The 21,009-nt window shown below is 39.8% G+C and overlaps 1 protein-coding gene and 1 long non-coding RNA gene across 2 annotated transcripts; both read right to left on the bottom strand.

Annotated features, from left to right (window-relative positions):
* Positions 1-971: 971 nt before the first annotated feature.
* POGLUT3 (protein O-glucosyltransferase 3) lies at positions 972-17,608 on the bottom strand. Its single transcript, XM_063305808.1, is given in 13 exon segments — positions 972-1,198; positions 1,201-1,232; positions 1,235-1,295; positions 2,770-2,865; positions 4,374-4,481; positions 4,484-4,572; positions 5,621-5,818; positions 8,840-8,915; positions 8,917-9,057; positions 10,440-10,691; positions 10,693-10,739; positions 11,279-11,454; positions 17,344-17,608. Coding segments are annotated over 13 exon segments (1,548 nt in total). The 5' UTR covers positions 17,571-17,608; the 3' UTR covers positions 972-1,153.
* LOC134499194 (uncharacterized) lies at positions 14,720-16,445 on the bottom strand. The gene is made up of 2 exons (XR_010068106.1): positions 15,225-16,445; positions 14,720-14,822 (listed from the first exon to the last, which is right to left on the bottom strand). It is a non-coding gene; the product is annotated as an uncharacterized LOC134499194 (long non-coding RNA).
* Positions 17,609-21,009: the final 3,401 nt, after the last annotated feature.

The following is a 21,009-nucleotide window of genomic DNA, read 5'->3' as shown; positions in this document are numbered from 1 at the left end:
CTCAAGTCCCAGCAGTCCTGGAAAATAGCAGATGGGGAAGGCTAATTTGTATTAGAAATTCAGAGGGGGAAGGTGTATTCTTTCCATCTATATCTCATTGGGAGTGTGTGTGTGTGTGTGTTTGTGTGTGCGCGCGCGCTTGCGCCTTCAAGTTAGTCTTGACTTCTGGCGACTACATGGGGAAGTCCATTCAGTTTCCACCATTTTCGGAAGAGATTTGCCACTGCCTTTCTCCTAGGGCCAACCCCAAGTCATCCAGCTTTTGGTCCAGTGCCTTTAACTATAACCACCAAACTGGCTCTCTATATTAAGAGCTAGTTGTTTTATAATCCTTCAAGCTTTGTACTACAATGCTAAACAGCAGCCAAGAACTGTACAGGGGCCTTATGTTTATGTTGCTGTATTAGAGTAAATCCTGGACCTGGAAACTCATCTTTAACTCTTAAAGTGCTGGGTTACTTAACAGCAGGTCCTTCAAAAAACATCAGAACAATAGCCTTGATACAGACAGTTCCTTATTTAAAGCCATGCCAAGACTTTTTGTTTTAATAGTATAAAAGGAACCTATTTCATTTATTCTTTCCTTAGCATTTTTAAAAGCCATTTGGGAGGGCTAATTCTTCTCAGTTAACTTTACATTAAGATCAGAGCTTCCCAATCTTGGTTTGCAGGCATTACAAGTCCTGTTACCTCCTACTTGTCCTGATCAGGGATGACGGGGACTGAGTGTAATCCAACATTTGAAGACTCAAAGTTTGGAAATATTGATTTAAATAATAATGCTGGCCTACCTTGGAGAGTTGTTGCAAGGATTGCTGAGATACATTGCATGGACTACTTTGAACACTTGAAAGTCACCTGAATATGACTTCAATCTACAGGTCAGCGTAAATATGCATGTAAGTAAGTTCAGGAGACATAGTTCACGCCACAGGTAGTCCTTGTTTAGTGACCACAATTGGGACCAGCAACTTGGTTGTTAAGTGAAGCACATTAAACCTCATTAAACTCAATGGTGTGTGTTCTGAATAGACATGTGTAATGTTATTTTGTAAATATTTGTCTGTGCCAGATTTCACAGCTTTAAATATCATTAAAAATCTTGCATCACTCTTGCAACACTCTATGCTTGATCCCATTTGGCACCATTTACTTAAAATTCTTCCCTAGAAGGTGTTTTTCTGTGGCAGAAAAACTGCCTGAAGTCCTGTCATCAAGCTAAGGTATAAATCCATTCCATCCCATATTTCAGGTTTACTGGCTTGGCGTTGAACATATTTCTGAAATAAGTAAATCTGGTTTAAAAGGAACTGAACAGCATGTTATTCAAAACAAAAAGACTTCCCCCTTTTTCTGAGTCTTCTCTTTAGCCATTATTCCTTACACTGGACATTTTTTACTTATTAGATTTTTTTTTTATAAACCAGTGGTATCGCAATCCTAACCACAGATCTTAAGAGAGTAAACGTCATTAATATTAAAGAGACTCCCTTCTAATTAAATTAATTTAGAATTGTGATGCTGTTGGATTAACAAGCTTTCCGAAAATCCAATGGCCAGGGAGTGGAGCTGAGATGATGAGTGGGCTGTGTCAGCTGACTATCATTATATGTAGGGAGCCAAGGCCTCTAAAGTTCCATCCACATCCTGACAGATCTTCAGGAGACTACTGAGAAAGCTGCCACCTGCAAATTCCTCAGCATCTGAAGATAGCAAGATAGCAGCCCACCTATCAATTCATAGAAAAGCCATTACTAAGAAATTGAAAAAAATATCTACCGTAATGAACTGAAAGATAAACTGGGCCCTTAAGCGCAAGTAATCCTGTCACTGAAATTCTGTAATTTTATCTTATTCCCTTTCAATACATCTGGGTTAAAGAAAACTCTGTGAGTTGCTGTCAGTTAACTACAACAGCTTGGAGATAGCAAGAACAGTGAGTTGGCCCTGTTCAGCTGACTGTCAGCAAACCCAAGAAGGTGGAAGCTGAGATGTGAGTGGGCTTTGGACAACTGAGATGGGCGGCTATAGAAATCAATCAAACAAACAAACAAACAAACTGACTCTCAGAAGTGGGGGCAACAGCCATGGGTGTATTCTAGATAGTGACCATGTGGAGGCTATGGTGGATCGCTTGATCTCCAAGAACACCAGTGCCAAAGATCACCCTTTGAGAATCCCTGCCTAGGAGCTGGTAGTATATCCTACATTAGGGCATCTGCTGGAATGGTGGCTGAAGGATGGAGGACCAGAGGGATATGCTGTGGCAGAACATTAGCAGCAGAAGCAGCTGAGGGGATGGAGGAAGGAAAAGTTCTGGGACGATGGAAGGAACATCATATTGGGAACTTTTGATAGAAGGAAGGGAGAAAAAAGGAGATGCATAGCAGAGTTACCCCACTCGCTCTGTCTGTATTTTAGTTTGCCCAAAACCTGGAATCACCAAAGCATTCCAGGGTCTGGTTCTGACAAACGATGGCTGATCCAAAAGAGTTTACAAGCCTCTCTGGAATACAACAGGTTTGCTGGGTTTAAAACAAAACATGCCTCCATTTTGTGCACATCCCTATCTATAAATAGCTGACTTCTCTCTGTTCCCTGCATAATTTAACTGCAATCTTAAATCTACCGGAGTATTCTTTCTTGTTAAATTTGCAGCAGATTGTGAGATTAAAAGAAATTGGAGTCCATGGAAGGAAGAGAAGAAATATACTATGTATAGCTTGAAACAGCAGGCCTTAGGCATTCGCCTGAACAAATCTGGAACACTTTGAAATAGTAACAATAAAACAAGTGAGGCTGGAGTAATTCTTGTGCAGCTTTCTGCCCTTCCTTGGCAATTTTTCTGACCTCTTCATCATTTTCCTGAGGAACAGAAAGGAATGACTCATGCATCATATACAGCCATACTGTAGTTTATATAAGCCAATGTGATTTAATTTATCCATTGCACTAATGAAATAAACATTTTATAGCTTAGTGCAGTGTTTCTCAAACTTGGCAACTTTAAGATGTGTGGACTTCAACTCCCAGAATTCCCCAGCCAGCCATGTAGCTTACCCCAGTATGTTTTGTGAAAACACTAACTCTGTTCCTTTCTAAGGTGGCTGCACTCAATGAGAAAAGGGTTTTAGCAAAAATGCTGTACCAGAGGAGCTGCTGTACTAACTAATAGTACTAACTAAATAATATTGTACATCACAATGCATTTAGCTGCCTGACTCCAATGGACTCTGGGCAACATACAAAACCAAAAAAACAGCAAAAACAATTAAAAACATAAAACCACACAGACAGCCAGACTAAAACAATCATAAAGGCAATAAAAAACCACAACAGAGGCCGCCCAAATAATTAACCTTAGGTAGGCCTGGGACCAAAGCCAGGTTTTAAGAGCTTTCTGGAACCCCAGGAGAGAGGGTGTTGTCCGTATCTCTGGGGAGATGCTGTGACAGAGGGTGGGGCTGTGACAGAGAAGGCCCTTTTCCTCAGTCCCGTAAGATGACAACGTTTAGCAGATGACAGAGGGGAGCTGGAGCGCACCTGCTGTGCTGGAACATACCAGGTGGGCAAAGAGAATTGAAGACAAGTGGTCCCTCAGGTATCCAAGCCCTCTGCCGTGTTGCAATATTAGTTCCAGTCCATTCACATTTATCTCTGCAACTTCAAAGCTTCAATCTGAGTTATTCCAGAGCCGTAGTCAACTGCACTAACACAATTAAGGAAGGGAATTTCATAATTTGGGGATGCTCACATGCTGTCCAAGCTACAGCAAAGTATACAAACAGGTTCGACTTCTCTCACACAATTTTAGGATATGGCTCTAATTGTCTTTTCATTGGTAGAATAATTACCTATTTATATACTATGTAGTTTATGAATAGTCTATCCCTGAAAAAAGAAAATAGAGAACAGCAGCTTTAGGAATCTCTTGGTCTTTTGTAATTCCAGTGGTATCTTCTAAAGGTCCCATTGTTTTTTATCTGGATCAGGATTTTTCAAACTGCAATATTAGAAATAAGTGTACACAAATATCTCTTAGCATATTAATGTTACTAAGCTACATAGTAGCTGTTTTGATATATTACAGTTGTGAGCTGCTAAGATGGAGTTTCATCCTCCAACTTTTTTTCTCATGGGAAGGATGAGAGAAGATATTTTTACTCCTTCAACATTGTCTACAGCGAGACCAGTGTTTCTCAACCTTGGCAACTTGAAGATGTGTGGACTTCAACTCCCAGAATTCCCCAGCCAGGCATGCTGGCTAGGGAATTCTGGGTGTTGAAGTCCATACATCTTCAAGTTGCCAAGGTTGAGAAACACTGAGCTAGACAATGTTATTTCACCTTTTCTTTTCTGATGAAGATCATTACCTTGGCCCATATTAATTTTTCTATCAAGTCTTCTAAGTTACTTTTAATTGGCATGTAATGGCTCCATGGTGCCAGGTCCTTGTAGAAGTGCTTGTAGTATTAATTAATTAATCCTGCTTAAATATAAGGCTGTTGCTCAGTAAAAGGTATGGGAACTGATAGGCTGCAACTGTGTCATCTAACTCACTTGGTATTTATACTGTGGAAAAAGAAGGAGAAAAGAGGTCAATAGCATTAGCAAAATGTATTTTGACTCTGAACTATACTCTGGCCGTAATAATTGCACAATTTTATCAGAACACTTCTTTTGTGGACCTTTGGTACTTTTTGCGAGGAATCCAAAGAAATGCATAGGAAATTCTAGAAGTCCAATGAATTTTGCAAACTTTCTTTCATATCACAGCAAGCAGATTCCCTGGCCAAAGATTACGTGTTTGGGTGGTGCAGCGATCCAGATTCAACAGGGAACAGGTGATTCAGAGCACACATTGGAGCACCTGTTGACAACTGCTTCAAAAAACTGCATCTTTCCCTGGGCTCCAGTACAATCCCAGGGAAAAAATCATTTCATTTAAGGAAGCATTATCAAATGCTATGTCCATACCCACACACACTCCAAATCATCTTTGCGCCTTTGAATTTGGATCACTGTACAACCCTATTCCTTCTGTTTGAAATATGGGGGCCTATAGAAACAGTTGCTGAAGTACAAAGCCAAGAGCATCCTATGTATTCAGGGAAGTCTACCAGTTACTTGAGATGGAATGGAGGTGGCTCACAGACAGGATATGTATTTTTAAATGCACATTTCTGGTTAATAAGATCAGTCAGATAGCAAAAGCACACTACTACTCAGCATTAACAATTTGGATTATAACATATATGAGTACATGGATGATTTCTCCAAAGAAATCACTTCTCATAAGGAATTAAGACATAATCCATATGGCAGAATCTCAACATTTGTTTATATTGCTTCATATGGACAGGAAGAAATGACCCGCCATGGGATTCCTATGATAGGTGCAAATAAAAAACACACGAGGATGTGAGAGTCAAGGATAACCAGCAAATTATACAATGCACAAGATTGATAGGCAGCACAATAATAAATTAAACATATTTTCAAGGCAGGAGTTCTTATCATGCTGAACTAGTTTTCAGTCAGATTTCAGAGGGAAAATATCAAAGACCTTTGTCTCTTTCTTACTGGATTTAACAAGGGCCAACTAAGGGAGGGGGCATACCTTAAAAAAAGTCAAAGAATCCCATCAGTGGAGTCTTCCCCAGATCATTCTCCTTTTCTTTGAAGAAGAAATAACTTGTTATTCCAGCATCTATTAATTCTGGGTTTTCCTTCGAAAGCTGCACCAGCTGAAACAGTTCTTCTTGGCTGTCCCAACCCCTAAAAAATCCATGTTCGGTTTTGTTGTGCCAGACAGGTCCTGGAATTAACAGATGAAGGAATAAAGTGTGAAAGGGAGAGCACACAAAACTTGGAAGTCTTAATGTTTCAACTTTAATGGAGGCACATTTATTGGGAACCAGGGATGTTTTTAGAGATAAAACAGACATTAGAAGGAAATATCTTTTTAAGGCTACTGTAATAGGTGAGATCTCGCAAGGTAAGTTAGGTGTGTATAGACTTATGTGAAACAGGAGTCATTCCTCTCTGGAGAACACACCCTCCATTTTATTATCACAGATTCAGAGGGTTAACAACTGAACTTGGGAACAAGTTTTACCAGTCTAAATTAGAAGGGCTTGTACTGATCAGCTGTGAATCTTCAGCAGAACCAAGCCTGCTCCTGATTTTTCAGCTTAAACGTAACCTGGACTTTTGAGGAGGCTGGAAACAAAATAATCAGGTTGGTTATAGAATAATTCAATACAACTTGAAATAAACACGACAAAAAGTGGAGAGAACATGAGAAAGACCAAACAGAGAAGAAAGCTGTGGTTCACTCAGGAGGCAGGAATATGCACCCACGAAGAGTGAACATCAAAGAGAAGGTGACTGTGATATACAGCAACAAAACAGAAATGTGACTCCTATATTCCTGTTCAGGAGCACAAGCAGAGATGAGAAAAAGGTGGATTTCATTTTACCAATGCATCTTTTCATGATTATCACAGATTTTTGCAAATACTTGATTCCCAACTGCAGCAAAATCATCTCTCCCTTTCACTTCTACCTGAATTTCTTGGATGAAGAGTAGAATACATATGGGATCCATACTACTATCCTGAATAAACCAGGGTGCATAGCCTGTGGCTTAGGTTGTACGTGGCTCAAAGTCTTTTCTTCTCTCTTCAGGTACTTGATTCCCTTCCAGGTGTGCAGCCGAAGTTTGTTCGTTTATTTTTACTCATTTAGAAACTTATATGGCCACCTATCTTATACAAAGTAACTCTAATCAATGAACAATGATATTTAATAAATCCAAATAAATAAAACAAACCAACTCCACAACAGAACCACGTATCCCAAACACAGCATCACACAGCCTCCTCATGCTCTTACATTTGCTGGGCTTGCTTCTATTTTCAGCCCACCAAAAGGCTAATCGTTTGTTGACTATATACACACACACACATATAATTTTTATTAAAATTAAATCTTCTTGTTTAAGATAAAATCTAACACAAACTAATATAAAGGATATACGTTATTAATCTGTATTAAAATTAATCTTCTTTAAGATAATATAAAGGATATACTTTAATACATACTTTATATTAATTTATATCAGCGTTTCTCCACTTCAGCAACTTAAGCTGTGTGGACTTCAACTCCCAGAATTCCCCAGCTTAAGTTGCTGAGATGGAGAAATACTGCTTTTTATTAATAGTTTGTTGAGATGATGACCAGTACACAGACCATTTCCTACCATTTGAGAAGGTAACACATAAATGCTGAAGCATAAGTCTCAAGACCTTCAGCAAAGGATCGTTACCTTGTTGTGGTGCTGGAGCTTGAGCACCCCAATGATGCCATGAGCTAAACCGTGAAGGGCCACCCAAGACGGGAAGGTCATGACAGAGAGGTCAGACTAAATGCGATCCCTGGGGAAGGTAATGGCAACCCACCCCAGTATTCTTGCCGTGAAAACTAAATGGATCAGTACAACCAGAGATAGGTCAGTATACCATCAGAAGATGAGACCCCCAGGTTGGAAGATGGTCAAAACCCTAACCCTAAGAACAGACCATGGAACAACGGACTGATTTAAGATTGGGAATGGAGTGTGGCAGGGCTGTATACTCTCACCCTACCTATTCAACTTGTATGCAGAACACATCATGCGACAAGCTGGGCTTGAGGAATCCAAGGCTGGAGTAAAAATCTCTGGAAGAAACATTAACAATCTCAGATATGCAAATGATACCATTTTGATGGCTGAAAGTGAAGAGGAACTGAGGAGCCTTATGATGAAGGTGAAAGAAGAAAGTGCAAAAGCTGGCTTGCAGCTAAACCTGAAAAAAACCAAGATTATGGCAACCAGCTTGATTGATAACTGGCAAATAGAGGGAGAGAATGTAGAAGCAGTGAAAGACTTTGTATTTCTGGGTGCGAAGATTACTGCAGATGCTGACTGCAGTCAGGAAATCAGAAGACGCTTAATCCTTGGGAGAAGAGCAATGACCAATCTCGATAAAATAGTTAAGAGCAGAGACATCACACTGACAACAAAGGTCCGCATAGTTAAAGCAATGATGTTCTCCGTAGTAACATGGCTGTGAGAGCTGGACCATAAGGAAGGCTGAGAGAAGGAAGATAGATGCTTTGGAACTATGGTGTTGGAGGAAAATTCTGAGAGTGCCTTGGACTGCAAGAAGATCAAACCAGTCCATCCTCCAGGAAATCAAGCCAGACTGCTCACTTGAGGGAATGATATTCAAGGCAAAACTGAAATACTTTGGCCACATAATGAGAAGACAGGACACCTTGGAGAATATGCTGATGCTAGAGAGAGTGGAGGGCAAAAGGAAGAGGGGCCGACCAAGGGCAAGGTGGATGGATGATATTCTAGAGGTGATGGATTTGTCCCTGGGGGAGCTGGGGGTGTTGACGGCCAACAGGAAGCTCTGGCGTGGGCTGGTCCATGAAGTCACGAAGAGTCGGAAGCGACTAAATGAATAAACAACAACACAAGCCTCAAGATAGCCATAAACAGTGAAAAACACTCAAATATAATACAATTCCCTCCCCAAACTAGGGAACAAATGGAAAATCCTGGTCCCATGGACTTATGGGGTGGTCTCTGTCCCCTGCAGCAACCCACCCAATTACCTAAGTATAGCCCTAGTCATCAAAAGATTAAAATCCTTGAAACAGTCTAATATTTCTTCTTTGGATATTTAAATTTTGTAGCCAGAATTTTCTTTCTTACAGATTGTTAAAGATAATCCCCTGCAAACTACCACATTCTATTTTCTCCTCAAAGACACCGTTTCCCTTTTACCTGTGTTTCCCTGAACAGACAACAAATGGTTTGCGATGCCACGCAAAGTTTCAGGGGTTGAATGTGTGACATCGTTAAGTTGGAAGCACTGTATCTGCTGTGTCTATGGATCCACACCATGAAAGGATAGGTAGAGGACCGGGTGTGTCATTCACCTTCTGATGTTCAGCAGTCCAATCCGCAACATTAAGATAAAGTTCCACATCTGGGAGATTAACCTAAAATCAACCGGTGAATCACTGATCAGATATGCTGTCTATTATTCAATGTCTGGCTTCAGCTTTCATGTGTTGTGGTTGTAGTCACTGATGCTCAAGATACTTGTTCAGGGAATAAGACAGCCAGTAGTTAAGTTTTTGGGTGAGGATTGGGGAGACATGGGTTCAAGCTCATTCTCAGACATGGAAGCTTACATGGAAAACTTTGGGCCAAGCATTCTTTCTCAGCCCACCTCTCCTGACAAGGTTCTTGTTGTGGAGGTAAAATGAAGAGAGAGCCCCATGCCTTGAACTTTCGGAGGAAAGGTGGGATATAAATTCAACAAGCAGTTAAATGAATAAATGGAGGCATCAAGTTCCCGCATATGCATAAAGGCCAGCTAGGTATTTTTCTGCCACAGATGTCCTTGGGATTTTTATCTGGAGTATACAGCCAGAAAAAATGCTTTAAGTTTTAACTTTGTTCTACCATCATTTCTTTTCTTTTTTTTTTTTAAATATCCCACCTCCATAGAAAGCTTCTGCTTTTTAAAAACATGTTTAATTTTGGTTTTATGTTTACAAAAAAGAAAAAAAATGGAAAACCATTGCAAAGTTAAAAAGATCTTACAATGTAGTAAGACTCTCACTTATATCCGCTATCTGACGGCAAAAATACCTCAGCCCATAATGTTGAGTTTCTTCTATCCTTTCTGGTCCCAATTCAGCTAAGAAGACTCCTTTGTGTACATTCCTCTTGAATCACTTGCTGACTTAAGAACAAGAGGTTAAACTGTATGGAAATCAGAGGATGGAATGTATCTGTGGATATGCATTTAAATGCATATTCCAGTGTAAATGAGGATGCAGATTTTAATTACATTTAATTTTCCTCCTCTGTCTGGTGGTGGAAATATTTGGAATACTGAAATATGGAAACTGTCTGGAACCATAACTCTGCATCAAATTCAACAGGATATTGAACAAGGTAATATTTCTTTCAAATGAACTAGACAGAGCAATAACAGCTGAGTTCTTCAACCAACCCAACACCAAGGCATTGTTTGCAACTGGAGATGAATAGATTTCAGCCAGTTTATGTTCTGATCTAAAACACTTAGTTCATTTGCAGACTTGGCAGTGGGCACTCCAATATAATAGTTTCCCAATATCAGATTTTCTCCTTCAGAGTTAGAGTCCTATCTCTGAATTTGAAGGAGGAAACCTCACCAAACCCATGACTCCTGGAATGCTGGCCAAAAGTAATCTTTTTCTTAATATCAAAGAGGAAACATGAAAAATGTTGTTGTGGCATATTCAATGGGTTGAAATATTGTTGCATTTGTATACATGCCTATTACAATAGACATTAATAAGTGAGTACCAATAGGGATATACTGTACCTTCCTTGCCAGTGACAGAAGCATTTCATCTGAAAACATTTTGAAGTCTGTGTACTTCCTGAAGGACCGCCGATAAATGAGATTATTAAGGACAGTGTAATGAACCATGGCTACTGTATTTTGGCCAAATCTTTGTGGGACTTCATCAAACATGTGCTGAAGATCAATGCTAGGAAATGCAGCAAAGTCCTTAATAATCTGAGATTCTTCTGATGGACATGATAAAATATTTCCCCAAATCAGTCAGTCAGATCCTTGGGTCAGGATCTGGACAGTCACAATCTTCATGATAAACTGGACCTGAAAGAGGCAAAAAGCTTTATGATGTTCAGAATAGAGGCTGATGCATTAGGGTGGTTTCTCTTCAAAGAAGTATGTAATTATGTAAGACTTCAAATCAACTAGAATGGGCAAGAGCCTGGTTATAAATATTCAGACTTACTAACTTTCAATTCTCAATTTTTGGAATTATGCACCCACAACTTAAAATCATAAATGAATTTAGCAGGATTGGGACCCCAGCCAATTAACCTGTTATTCCTTGAAGATAATTATTATAAAGTACTCTACAAAGCAAGCTTACTCTTGTGTAAGGTATCAAATGTATCCTCTATTATAACATTTAATAATAACTCTCCATGTTGTATAAATCTGTTTTCTCCAGTCTTATGCCATTCCAAATAAAATATAACTCTGTTCATCCCCATCAAAATGTGCATGAATCAAAAAAGGAAACTTATTTTCAAGAACATTATTTTTCTTAAAGACCTAACAAATCCATGTTGAACACTCTGACGGGGTTTTGTTTTTTTGCATTCAACAACCAACCAGGTCCTTGCCCTTCAAAATATAAGGAGACTGAGCTATGTGTACATTGCGATAAAGGATTTCCACTTTTAACCCTTCCTCAACACCTCTATACAGCTGATACCGCATTAGGAAAGACCCATCGTTCCTGTCTAGAAGCTGTGGGACATGCATCTGGATTATTTCTTTTGAGGAGATTGGTTTGTGACTTTAAACTGTATGTTTCCTAAGGGGAAAAAAGGCACAAATATCTTTAGACAATAACGTTGTATGATTTAATTGATATTCAACAATATATTGCTTCTGAAAATGAGGTATCAGAGAGGCTGACAATATAACATGCAGGAGCAAAGGATACCAACAGAAGTCTCAGCAGGTGCTTTTTTGTCTCCTCCATGTAAAATTCATTTAGAAATTGATGGAATCTAGTGGGGCTAATAACACTTTATGAGCTCTCACACAAAATTGCCGAAGTCATGTGATCCCATGTGAAAGTGCCACAATTTCATGACAGCGTGCATGGTGATCTCTTGCAAGATCTCAGCATATTTTTTAAACTGGCTTAATTCCATGTGATCATGAGAAGAAATTCTGCTGACCTCTGAGATGCTGGATAGCCATCAAGCCTGATAACCAGGGTCAGAGATAGCCCATAATTCCTATTTAAAGCCAGCTAAGCCAGTGACCATCACATTTTGGGATTAGAAAATCCATAAATTAATTCTTGCTTTTTTGTTTTGGTCTGACTCTACTGTCAATTAATCATACTGGAAGTCCCCAAGCTCTAGGACAATGGGAAGAAAGAAAACCACTTTAAAATATGTGAAATATAAGCAGTGATATACGATACTGAGGGCATCAAAATATTCTGCAACTCTCTTGGTTAATTCACTGTGTACAAGGTTTAGGAAAAGGCAAAGCTTTCTCCACCTAGATCATCTTCTTCCTGAAATAATATTTTTTATAATTAACACCTTTTATAGACATGCTATTAAACAAGAGAATAGCTTTCCATATGGAGCCACAGATCTTCCCACGCATTCAAAATTAGCATTCATGCCATCATTAATGTGTAAAATATGGTCTCTCTCATTTAAGAGTCCCCATGAAAGGTCTACTTATGCATAAACCATTAATAAGTGGGTGTACTACAGCTGTGTCACCTTTGGCTGTTGGGTGACATGTTAGAGATTGCATGCAAAAATGTGGGCAGAGCCAAGACCAAGAAGTTTGATATAATTTTAACTTACAATTACAAACTTACAATTAAAATATTGTTTCCTCCTAAACTTAGCAATTTTCTTCTTACCCACACATTAACGATGTAATGGCAACCTCTGGAGTAACAGGAGAGAGAGAAAAGGATGGAGCAAGGAGGAGAAAGAACTTTGCTTTACACATAACTGGCAATGCTAAGGGTTCTGGTGCCAGACTGTTGCTATTTTGGGAAAAGCAAGCCTAATTAAAATAGATCAGTAAAGTAAAATTGATAGGTAAGTAAGCAAAATTTCTTGGATTTGGAGACCCTTCAGATGATTGCTCTCGCCCTACTCACCTCACAGATTGACAGTCGCAATGGGCTATATGTGGGGCTGCCCTTGGAAACCACTTGGAACCCATAGCTGGTCTAGAATGAGGTGGCATAGGCATCATGGGCATGTCACGGTATGAGGATGTGACACCACTGCTCCGTGAACTGCATTGATGGCCAGTTGGCTTCAGGATGCAATTCAAGGTGCTGGTTTTTAATAAAGCCTTTCATGGCATATGGCCTGGTTATTTGAGAAACCACCTATCTCCAATAGTTTCTACCTGTCCTTTAAGATCCAGCAATTAAATAGTGTTACCTACTGGGGCCTCACAGGTGTGCCTTCTCTCTTGTAGTGCCTGTCCTCTGGGATGGCATCCCCACAAGCTCAATATGGCTCCCATCCTGGTGACATTTTGAAAGGCACTTGGCTATTCTTCCAGGCCCTTGGGCAGGTAAGTGAGCCCTTGTGTTTATGCTGTTTCATATGGTGTTTTTCCAGATGCATACCATCAATTTATTTTATTGGTCTGACTTCTCATTGTATAAAGTGCTCAGAATTTATTAGAACTGGCTGTTGTTTAAATCTACATGGCTACTAAATAAATACATTTGGTCAGATCCTTATTTTATCTCAAAATGCATAAATTACTATTGGAATGGGAAGGGTAAACATGGTCAAGTTCTGAGCTTGTTCATTCTTATCTTTCCAACTGAATAAAAAAAAAATGGATTCCACGCAAGAGCAGAAATGCCAGCTGATATTATATCGCCTGCTGAATATGGTAATCAGTTTCCACATCACTTATTAATTGGTCTTAAAATAAACTTGAGATTAAGAAGATGAAGCTATCTTTGGCTGTGCTTTGCAGTATTTCCACATGCCAAGCAAGGAATGCAGACAAAAATTGGACCAGGAGAGAGGAGTGTTTATTTTAGGTTGATGGGCATGCAGACAACACCTGCAGATAATAAAGTTGCCTGTATCAAGTGCTTTCCATTTTGCTGCAAATCAAATTTTGCATTGCCAATACAAAAAAACAGCAAGACCACAGGTAGAATGAATGGGCAGCCTTATGGATTGCAGGAAGAGAAATGAGATTGAACAGCATAGATCTGGTGCTGAAGTACTCATAATCCCAATATCCTTTGCTACAGGGGAGGTATTTGTATGCTGTATATGTTGTGTCTTGCAATGGATACTGCGGTTCCATGGCTACTGCTTATTCTGTTGCTGGAACTTGTAAATGGGCTGGAGAGTCTTTGCACTCATGTGTTGTTCTGAGCATAACATCTGGGCACAGCAGTGCAAGTCTGCCTGGGATGAGCTCTTATTCCTGGCACTACGAAAAGGATGAAAATGAACTCTTCCCTTGGCACATCCCTCCCATGATATTCAATCCAGTTGGGGGAGAGGGGGGTGAGTGTGCAGTTTCTGAGCTGCACAGCCACATCGGTACCTGGTGGCAATCCTTTTCCACCCGTGCATGTAGACACAGACACGTTCTTATTCCTCCTGCACATTTCTCAGAGCAGAAAAAGTAAGATGCAACCATGTACTTTGCTGACTTACTGAGCGGCTGAGCAATAAAGATCACTGGAGAGTAAAACGACTGTCCTCTTCTTCATTTGCCTCAAACCAGCTTCTGGATGTGGCAGGCTTTTAATTTTCTTGGCTGTTTTTTTTTGTCTTGAAATTCATTTTTAAAAGAAATGTAGGATATCACTACAACTTTGCCCTTGGTCATCCACTTTTTCTTCGTATTCCATTTTCATTCTGCTATCCTTGAAAATGCTTGTCTGTCAGTCATCGTGGCAGCCTTGTGACCCTGAAAATAGCTTTCTTGGCCCTGAACACTGCAGGTCCTGCTCCCTCTGTGCCCCAATACAACAGACCTTGGAGGAAGGTTGTGCTGGTTACAGCCACAGACATGAGTAAAATATATATGAAAGAGGACTGTTTATTACATTTAGACCATATAAGAGCATAATGCTACAATTTATCACTTGTAGACTATAAAGTCAGTTCTACAATTGATAAGAAACACCTATTGTAATGATTGCCTACTCTAATAGACTCAGACTCACAAGCAGGAACTTAATGATATCTGATTTATTAAAGAATAGTATGCAAATACAGAGAAAGCTGAGAATGAGCAAAAGCGCGCCAAATACAAACTAAAAACCCTCGGCTCAAACGTAATCCCTCCCCTTGCCCTGCCGTTGCAAACTCCCCCCCCCCCCCAGGTGCTGGTAACCGTTTCTGCTGATGTCCTGGGAAAGGAACCTTGAACACACGAGATAACCCAAACACATTCCAATCCAGCTACTAACATATAACAATCCCACGAGATGGAATCCTCCTCCCCTCCCAGACGAAACACGCATCAGCCAAATGACATGCGAAACGTTACGATGTACCGGCAACATTGGAACGGTGAACATGACACCTATCCTGAATCCATTTTTTAACATCAGAATGATAGATTTTTCTCCATCTACATAAGATAATTCTCTGTCCCGAGCTCCAAAGCTTGAGAATGCTAGAGTTCTTAATAAAATGTCAAATTCCATATTTTGGGATTATAATTCAGCATAACATTTACATCTTTAATTATGACATTTTTCCCAGAATTGTATTAACACATGCTGTAACTTGAAACCAAAAGGGGACAACTTATGTGAGTCAAAGAGCCCTCAGTTTCTTATATAATCTGGCCATGACTGCACAGGTTTGTATAGTTTTCTTTGCAACAGCCAAGAAGTGAGGCTGGGTTAAAACAACTCATCCAAGATCTTAGGAAGCAAACAGCAGAATGGTGGTAGAAGAGGCTGGTTGGTAATCAGAAGGGCATGCCTGACATCAGCCTGAAACACCCAACAGACGTCTCTCTGATCATTCCCATTACTGATAATCTGACTTTGCCTTCAACTTTGCCTCCAACATTGGAGTCCATTGGAGTTGGGCAGCTTATAAATTCAAACAAACAAACAAATAAAACAGTAGTGATAGTGCAGCACTTGGAAGGTGCTGCTGCTGGACAGTTTCAGAATAAGGGGAAAATGGGTTTAACAACAATAGAACTAAGGAAACAACTTAAATCTGCCTCATACATAGGCAGGAGATGAAACTAAGGCAATGTTATAGGGACAAAAGTGTGGGGGGAGGATTGCAATGGTCAAGGAATGATAGGGCCATGGTTCAGGCAAGTGGGGACACCACCTGAGGGGGGTATGCTAGATACTGAAAGGGCATCACACAGAAGAAAGTCAAGGCCTGTCCTCCTGCTTCAGAGGTCACAATAGGGAGCAATGGTTTTAATTGCAAGGCTGATTATCATTAAATGTTAGAAAAACCTTCCTAGCAGAACAGTAAGAATTGTTGAACAGTGGAACCAGAGAGGTTGAGGGTTCTCCTTCACTGCACACGTTCAAACATCAGCCGGCACCTGTCTAGCAGGGATGCTTTAATCTGGATTCCTGCACAGAGCAGGGCTAAGTCACTCAATGGCCTCAGTGACTCTTTCCAGGTCCAGAAGAAGACGATCGTCAACTCTGTCACTTTCAGACCACAAGGAATGGGTGCTCTTTCCCAAAAGTAAAACTGCCTGTGAGTAAAGATCCAGCAAACAATGACTTCTAGCTTAGCATCTTTCTTTCGGCAATATTTGTCTATCTGCAGGGATCTCCTGGGGTTAGTTTTAATCCTTCTTTAGAGAAAGGCTCACCACAGGTATGTCCCTCCTGCATGAGATAGTACCATTCATCTATCCCGTCTCAGGGGTCTGCCATTAAGGTTGGCTGCCAAGAAGACCAAGGCCTTGTAGCCAGTTGTGGGGGCGTTTCTGGCATCTTGTGCGGCTGGACCCTCTCAGGACACCCATGCAAAAATGCCTGCCCAGATAGACACTGCAGGCCAGGAGTTCAAGTCCTCTATGATGCCACAGACTTCAAGAAAGGCAGGAGTGCCGCCATCTCTTCTGTACTTCAAGCTCTTAGAACAGAAATGCTGAATCCCTTTTCAAGTTGATAAGAAATGCTGCCCCAACCCTTTTTAACTAGGGATGAGGCACTATACTGCAACAAGCAGCTGTACTGTAATTTAAATGTCCATCTTTATTATGGAATAATAGTCAAGCCAAGATGAGAGTCACTTGTTGAGACTGGCGGTTATAGAAATCAAATCAAATCAAATCAAATCAAATCAAATCAAATCAAATCAAATCAAATCAAATCAAATCAAATCAATCAAATAAAATATATAAATGATCCTACTGGAGAATGAAAATCAAGGAGGCAATCAGGGCATTTCATTGGCATCCCAGCGTGGGCCACAATTCCCGCTTAGCACTGTCTTAACACGTCCGCTGAGTTAGAGACTGCTGAGAAGGTGAAAGGCAAATCTAGGGGAAAAGTACGTTTAACAGGTTCCAGGGCATGCTAACCAAGCGTTGTGCATGTCCTGACCCAAGGGACAAGTTGTTGTGTTACGGCCTGCAATACTCCCCTTATTCGGGAGCTCTTTGTTCAGGCTGCAAAGTTAGAGATCAGCACAACAGCAATTCATACACATGTATGTATGCAGCACCTGGCAGGGAATGTGTGAAGTTGCGTCCGTTGGTGCTGACTGCCTGAATGTAGAAATAACGGATGGGCAGGGGGAGCTCGGCTACTAGGCTGGGACCCCAAATCAAGCTCTTTTCTGGGCTGACCATGGCCTGAGGCTCTGCAGCAGTGTCCACTGCCCTTTCCCGAAGACCTGGCAGCAGAATTAAAGTGGAGGCTGTAATTGCCATTGCTTGCTGCAGCCAATCTCTTTCCTGTTGCTTCACTCTTTTCGTGGCAAACTTTGAAAGGCTAAATCTCAGTCGCTTTTTGTTCTTAATCTATAACATTCCTGCAAACTTCTTTCTTTTTTTGGAAGGGCACGGTGCAATGCCTGAAGCTGATTGGAGGATGGGATAGCCAATCAGAAAGGATGTGAACTTCTCTTCCTTCCCCCACATGCGTGGAATGCAGACAGTATACTTCTGCAACGTGGTGCCCTCCAGATGTCCACAGAACTCCAAAATAAGGGCATTAGATGAGGGAAGCCTGATTTCTGCTATGTTGAATAACAATATTTAAGATGCCATGCTGATGTTTTCTTTCAAAAAATGTAAACATGGGTACAGAATGCAGGAAAATCATAGAGGTAAGAAACAGTCACACAAGGTACGATGTGATTTGAGTTGGTGGGTGGGTGTTGTGTAAAACTGTGATTTGTAAATCAGGGGTTATGGCTTAATTATTTGAATAAGATTAACAATGATGCTGTATTAAAACTATGGTTAACTGTAAGCCCAGTCATCTAGTTACAAACAGGGTCAGATGTTCAAATGGAAGGTTTAACAAATTATGTTATGACACCTGTTATTTCAGCCTGGACAGGTTCAAAATAAGATGTTAGCAGACATGCAAGTGGAACAAACTTGTGGTGGATGGTATGAAGCAAGCCCATCTGAAGCCCAACTTAGTAGCAATAGAGGCAGTGAAAACTCTATTCGCCTGGAACAGGACATTTCAACACTCCAATGGAATTTGCTCATTCTGCCTAGTTTCCAAAGGTAATCCATTCCAATCCATTCCAGCTCCACCTCTAAAAATTAATCAGCATCTCAGGCAAATAAGAGCTGTGTAATGGAAAGGCAGCTCTTTCCCACGAAAAGATTCATACTCTGAATTAACCATGACTAGAATTCAAGGCAGTACATGAGGAAGAGGTTGAGTTCTGCAGATCTCTTGCCAAAGCATTGACCAAGCAGAGATCTTTCAATGAAGTTGCTTCATCATGTTCCTTCGGACTATAAATCCACTTCCTAGACTCACATGAGACATCTTGTTTTCATGAAGATGAAGAAATCTGCTTACTGTAGTAAAAAGACAACAACTTGTTTAGACTGCAAGATTGTATTCTGAATAGGACAAAATATTTCTGTCCTATTCAGAATACAAAATAATAGACACAAAGCATTTGTGTCTCTTACCAATGTTCTCCTAAATTCAGTTGGTTTCAGTATCTTCAAGTAAGTCATGCTGCAACAAAAGAACCATGGAAACAAGGGGGAATATTGCAGGACTTGGCTGAATTTGAAAATCTTATAACATGTAATATTGAACATCTATTAAGGTGCAATCTATAAATTATACTGAAGTTATGATTCAGGATCTGAACAACTTAAAAGACTATGATAAAATGGATGCAGAACTTGAATAGTTATAAAGATGCAACAGTGGGAATTTAATTGGAAGACAAATGTTAAATTTACTTTGATCATCATACTTAGAATTGGTATTAGATGTTCTACCATTGGTGTATTACTCCAGTCTTGATTACTAACATAAATTTTCTGGAAATGTAATGAGCAGACTGGATCCTTCTTTTCATATGTGGTGGCGTTGTAAAGCCCAATACTGAAGAATAATTAATAGTAGAATGGACAGATTTTGAAGGTTGTACTTGTATTATAAACTGAGATGTTTTTGTACAATTTCTCTAAACCATATATTTCTTTAAAATTCACTGAATTATCTTGTATATGTTAACAGCTGCAACAATTTTATATACTTTCTACAATTTCTTATTTGGAAGAATGGCTAAATTGTGGGAGCATGCCTCAATGACAGGAATAATTTTCTACATAAAAAGTAAATCTGATGCTGAATTCAATTCTCTGGAAACCATTCTTGAATTATAATGTTATATATGGATTTGTGCCACATCCAAATGTTGGTTTATTTATAATTATACCTTAATTTGGCTTATAACTTTCAGTATGGATCTAATGTATTGTTCACTGCTTAGAGTTTGGTAGTGATTTGTACTGTTAACCAAGTATGTTCCATTTAAAGTTCTATATGGAGAATTATCAGCATCTTAGTTTCTGTTTTCTTACATGTCATAGTTTTCTTTCTTATGCATACCTTTTTCATTTATATTCTTTCAAAATATTACATAAAATTAAGAAAAGAGGACATCTTGTTATGACAAAATAATTGACTATGAATGCTTGAATCCACTTTTGACATCACAATTGTAAACATGCCATTCAGGTGTGCGTGCCCTGAAAATCAAACATTAGGCATTCAGAATGAAAACAGAACACAAACAAGAAAACCACTTTATCATACAACTGTAAATATACTCCATTTATTTAAAAATATTGGTAGTCAATATTAATAGCTTATTTCAAATTTTTTAAAAAATGTTTTCCCTGGTTACATCTAAATGTGCTTGCACTGTACTGTGTTGGCAAGGAAATCTGGGCGTTATATCCCCAACATGTTTGAAGACACAAGCACTGGGGAAGACTGGCATAAAACACGGGTGGTCTAGGACACAAGACAGAAGAACATGGCATTTCTGGGGACAAACTGCTAAACTATTTATAACTAAATGCCTAAGAAATATTAGTGCCAGACATCCAATATAGGACTGCTGCCTGCTCTCCTATTTTATAGGCTACAAACAAAATTTTGTAAGTGTAGAAGGGGCTTCTTATATAGTGCTCATACTTGAGTGACATTTTTCATACCTTGGACTTCTTGTGGTTCCCCTGCCACTTATTTTGAAATAGATGTCTGGTAAGTGATGGACAGCTGGTTTGGAAAATGCCACCAACCAAATCAGCCTTATGGTCCAAAATTGTTTGAAAAACCCATGAAATTCATGTATTTTTAAAGGCTGCCCCACCCATTTCACCAGGGATACCCATAAACACGGGACTCTGGCATATGGGTCACATTGTTCACCTGAATAAATTGCTCACATAAGATCTCCAGCACACAAGTCTTACTAGAGTTAATACATAAATTGGCTGTTAAGTTTAGCTGCATCCCACAGTCCCTGGACAGGAATTCTAGGGGCCAGAGACAAAGTAGTCTATTAATATCTTCTCAAGGAAACAGAAGACAAAAGCAGAGAAGGAGATGCACCTGTGTAAACTACCTCACATGGATTTGGAAGTTTCTACAACATTTCCAGGAAGAGGAAAAAAGAAAGGGAACTGAGGCAAATCAGAAGGTTTTGAATTATCTGGATCCAATTCTCCAAACAAGGGAGAACATACACCAGTCCTGGAGTCAACATACTTCTGTTCCCTTCTGCTCCTCAGTTTTAGACCTGTAACACAAGTCTAGCTGGACTTCGGAATGGGTGGTTCAGTTGCCATAGGCTGACCTTCTGAGTCTGCACTG

This window comes from Candoia aspera, chromosome 5, assembly GCF_035149785.1.
Source record: "Candoia aspera isolate rCanAsp1 chromosome 5, rCanAsp1.hap2, whole genome shotgun sequence".
Lineage (NCBI taxonomy): Eukaryota > Metazoa > Chordata > Lepidosauria > Squamata > Boidae > Candoia > Candoia aspera.
The sequence above is the reverse complement of the archived record's forward strand: the minus strand, read 5'-3'. Positions and strand labels throughout refer to the sequence as shown.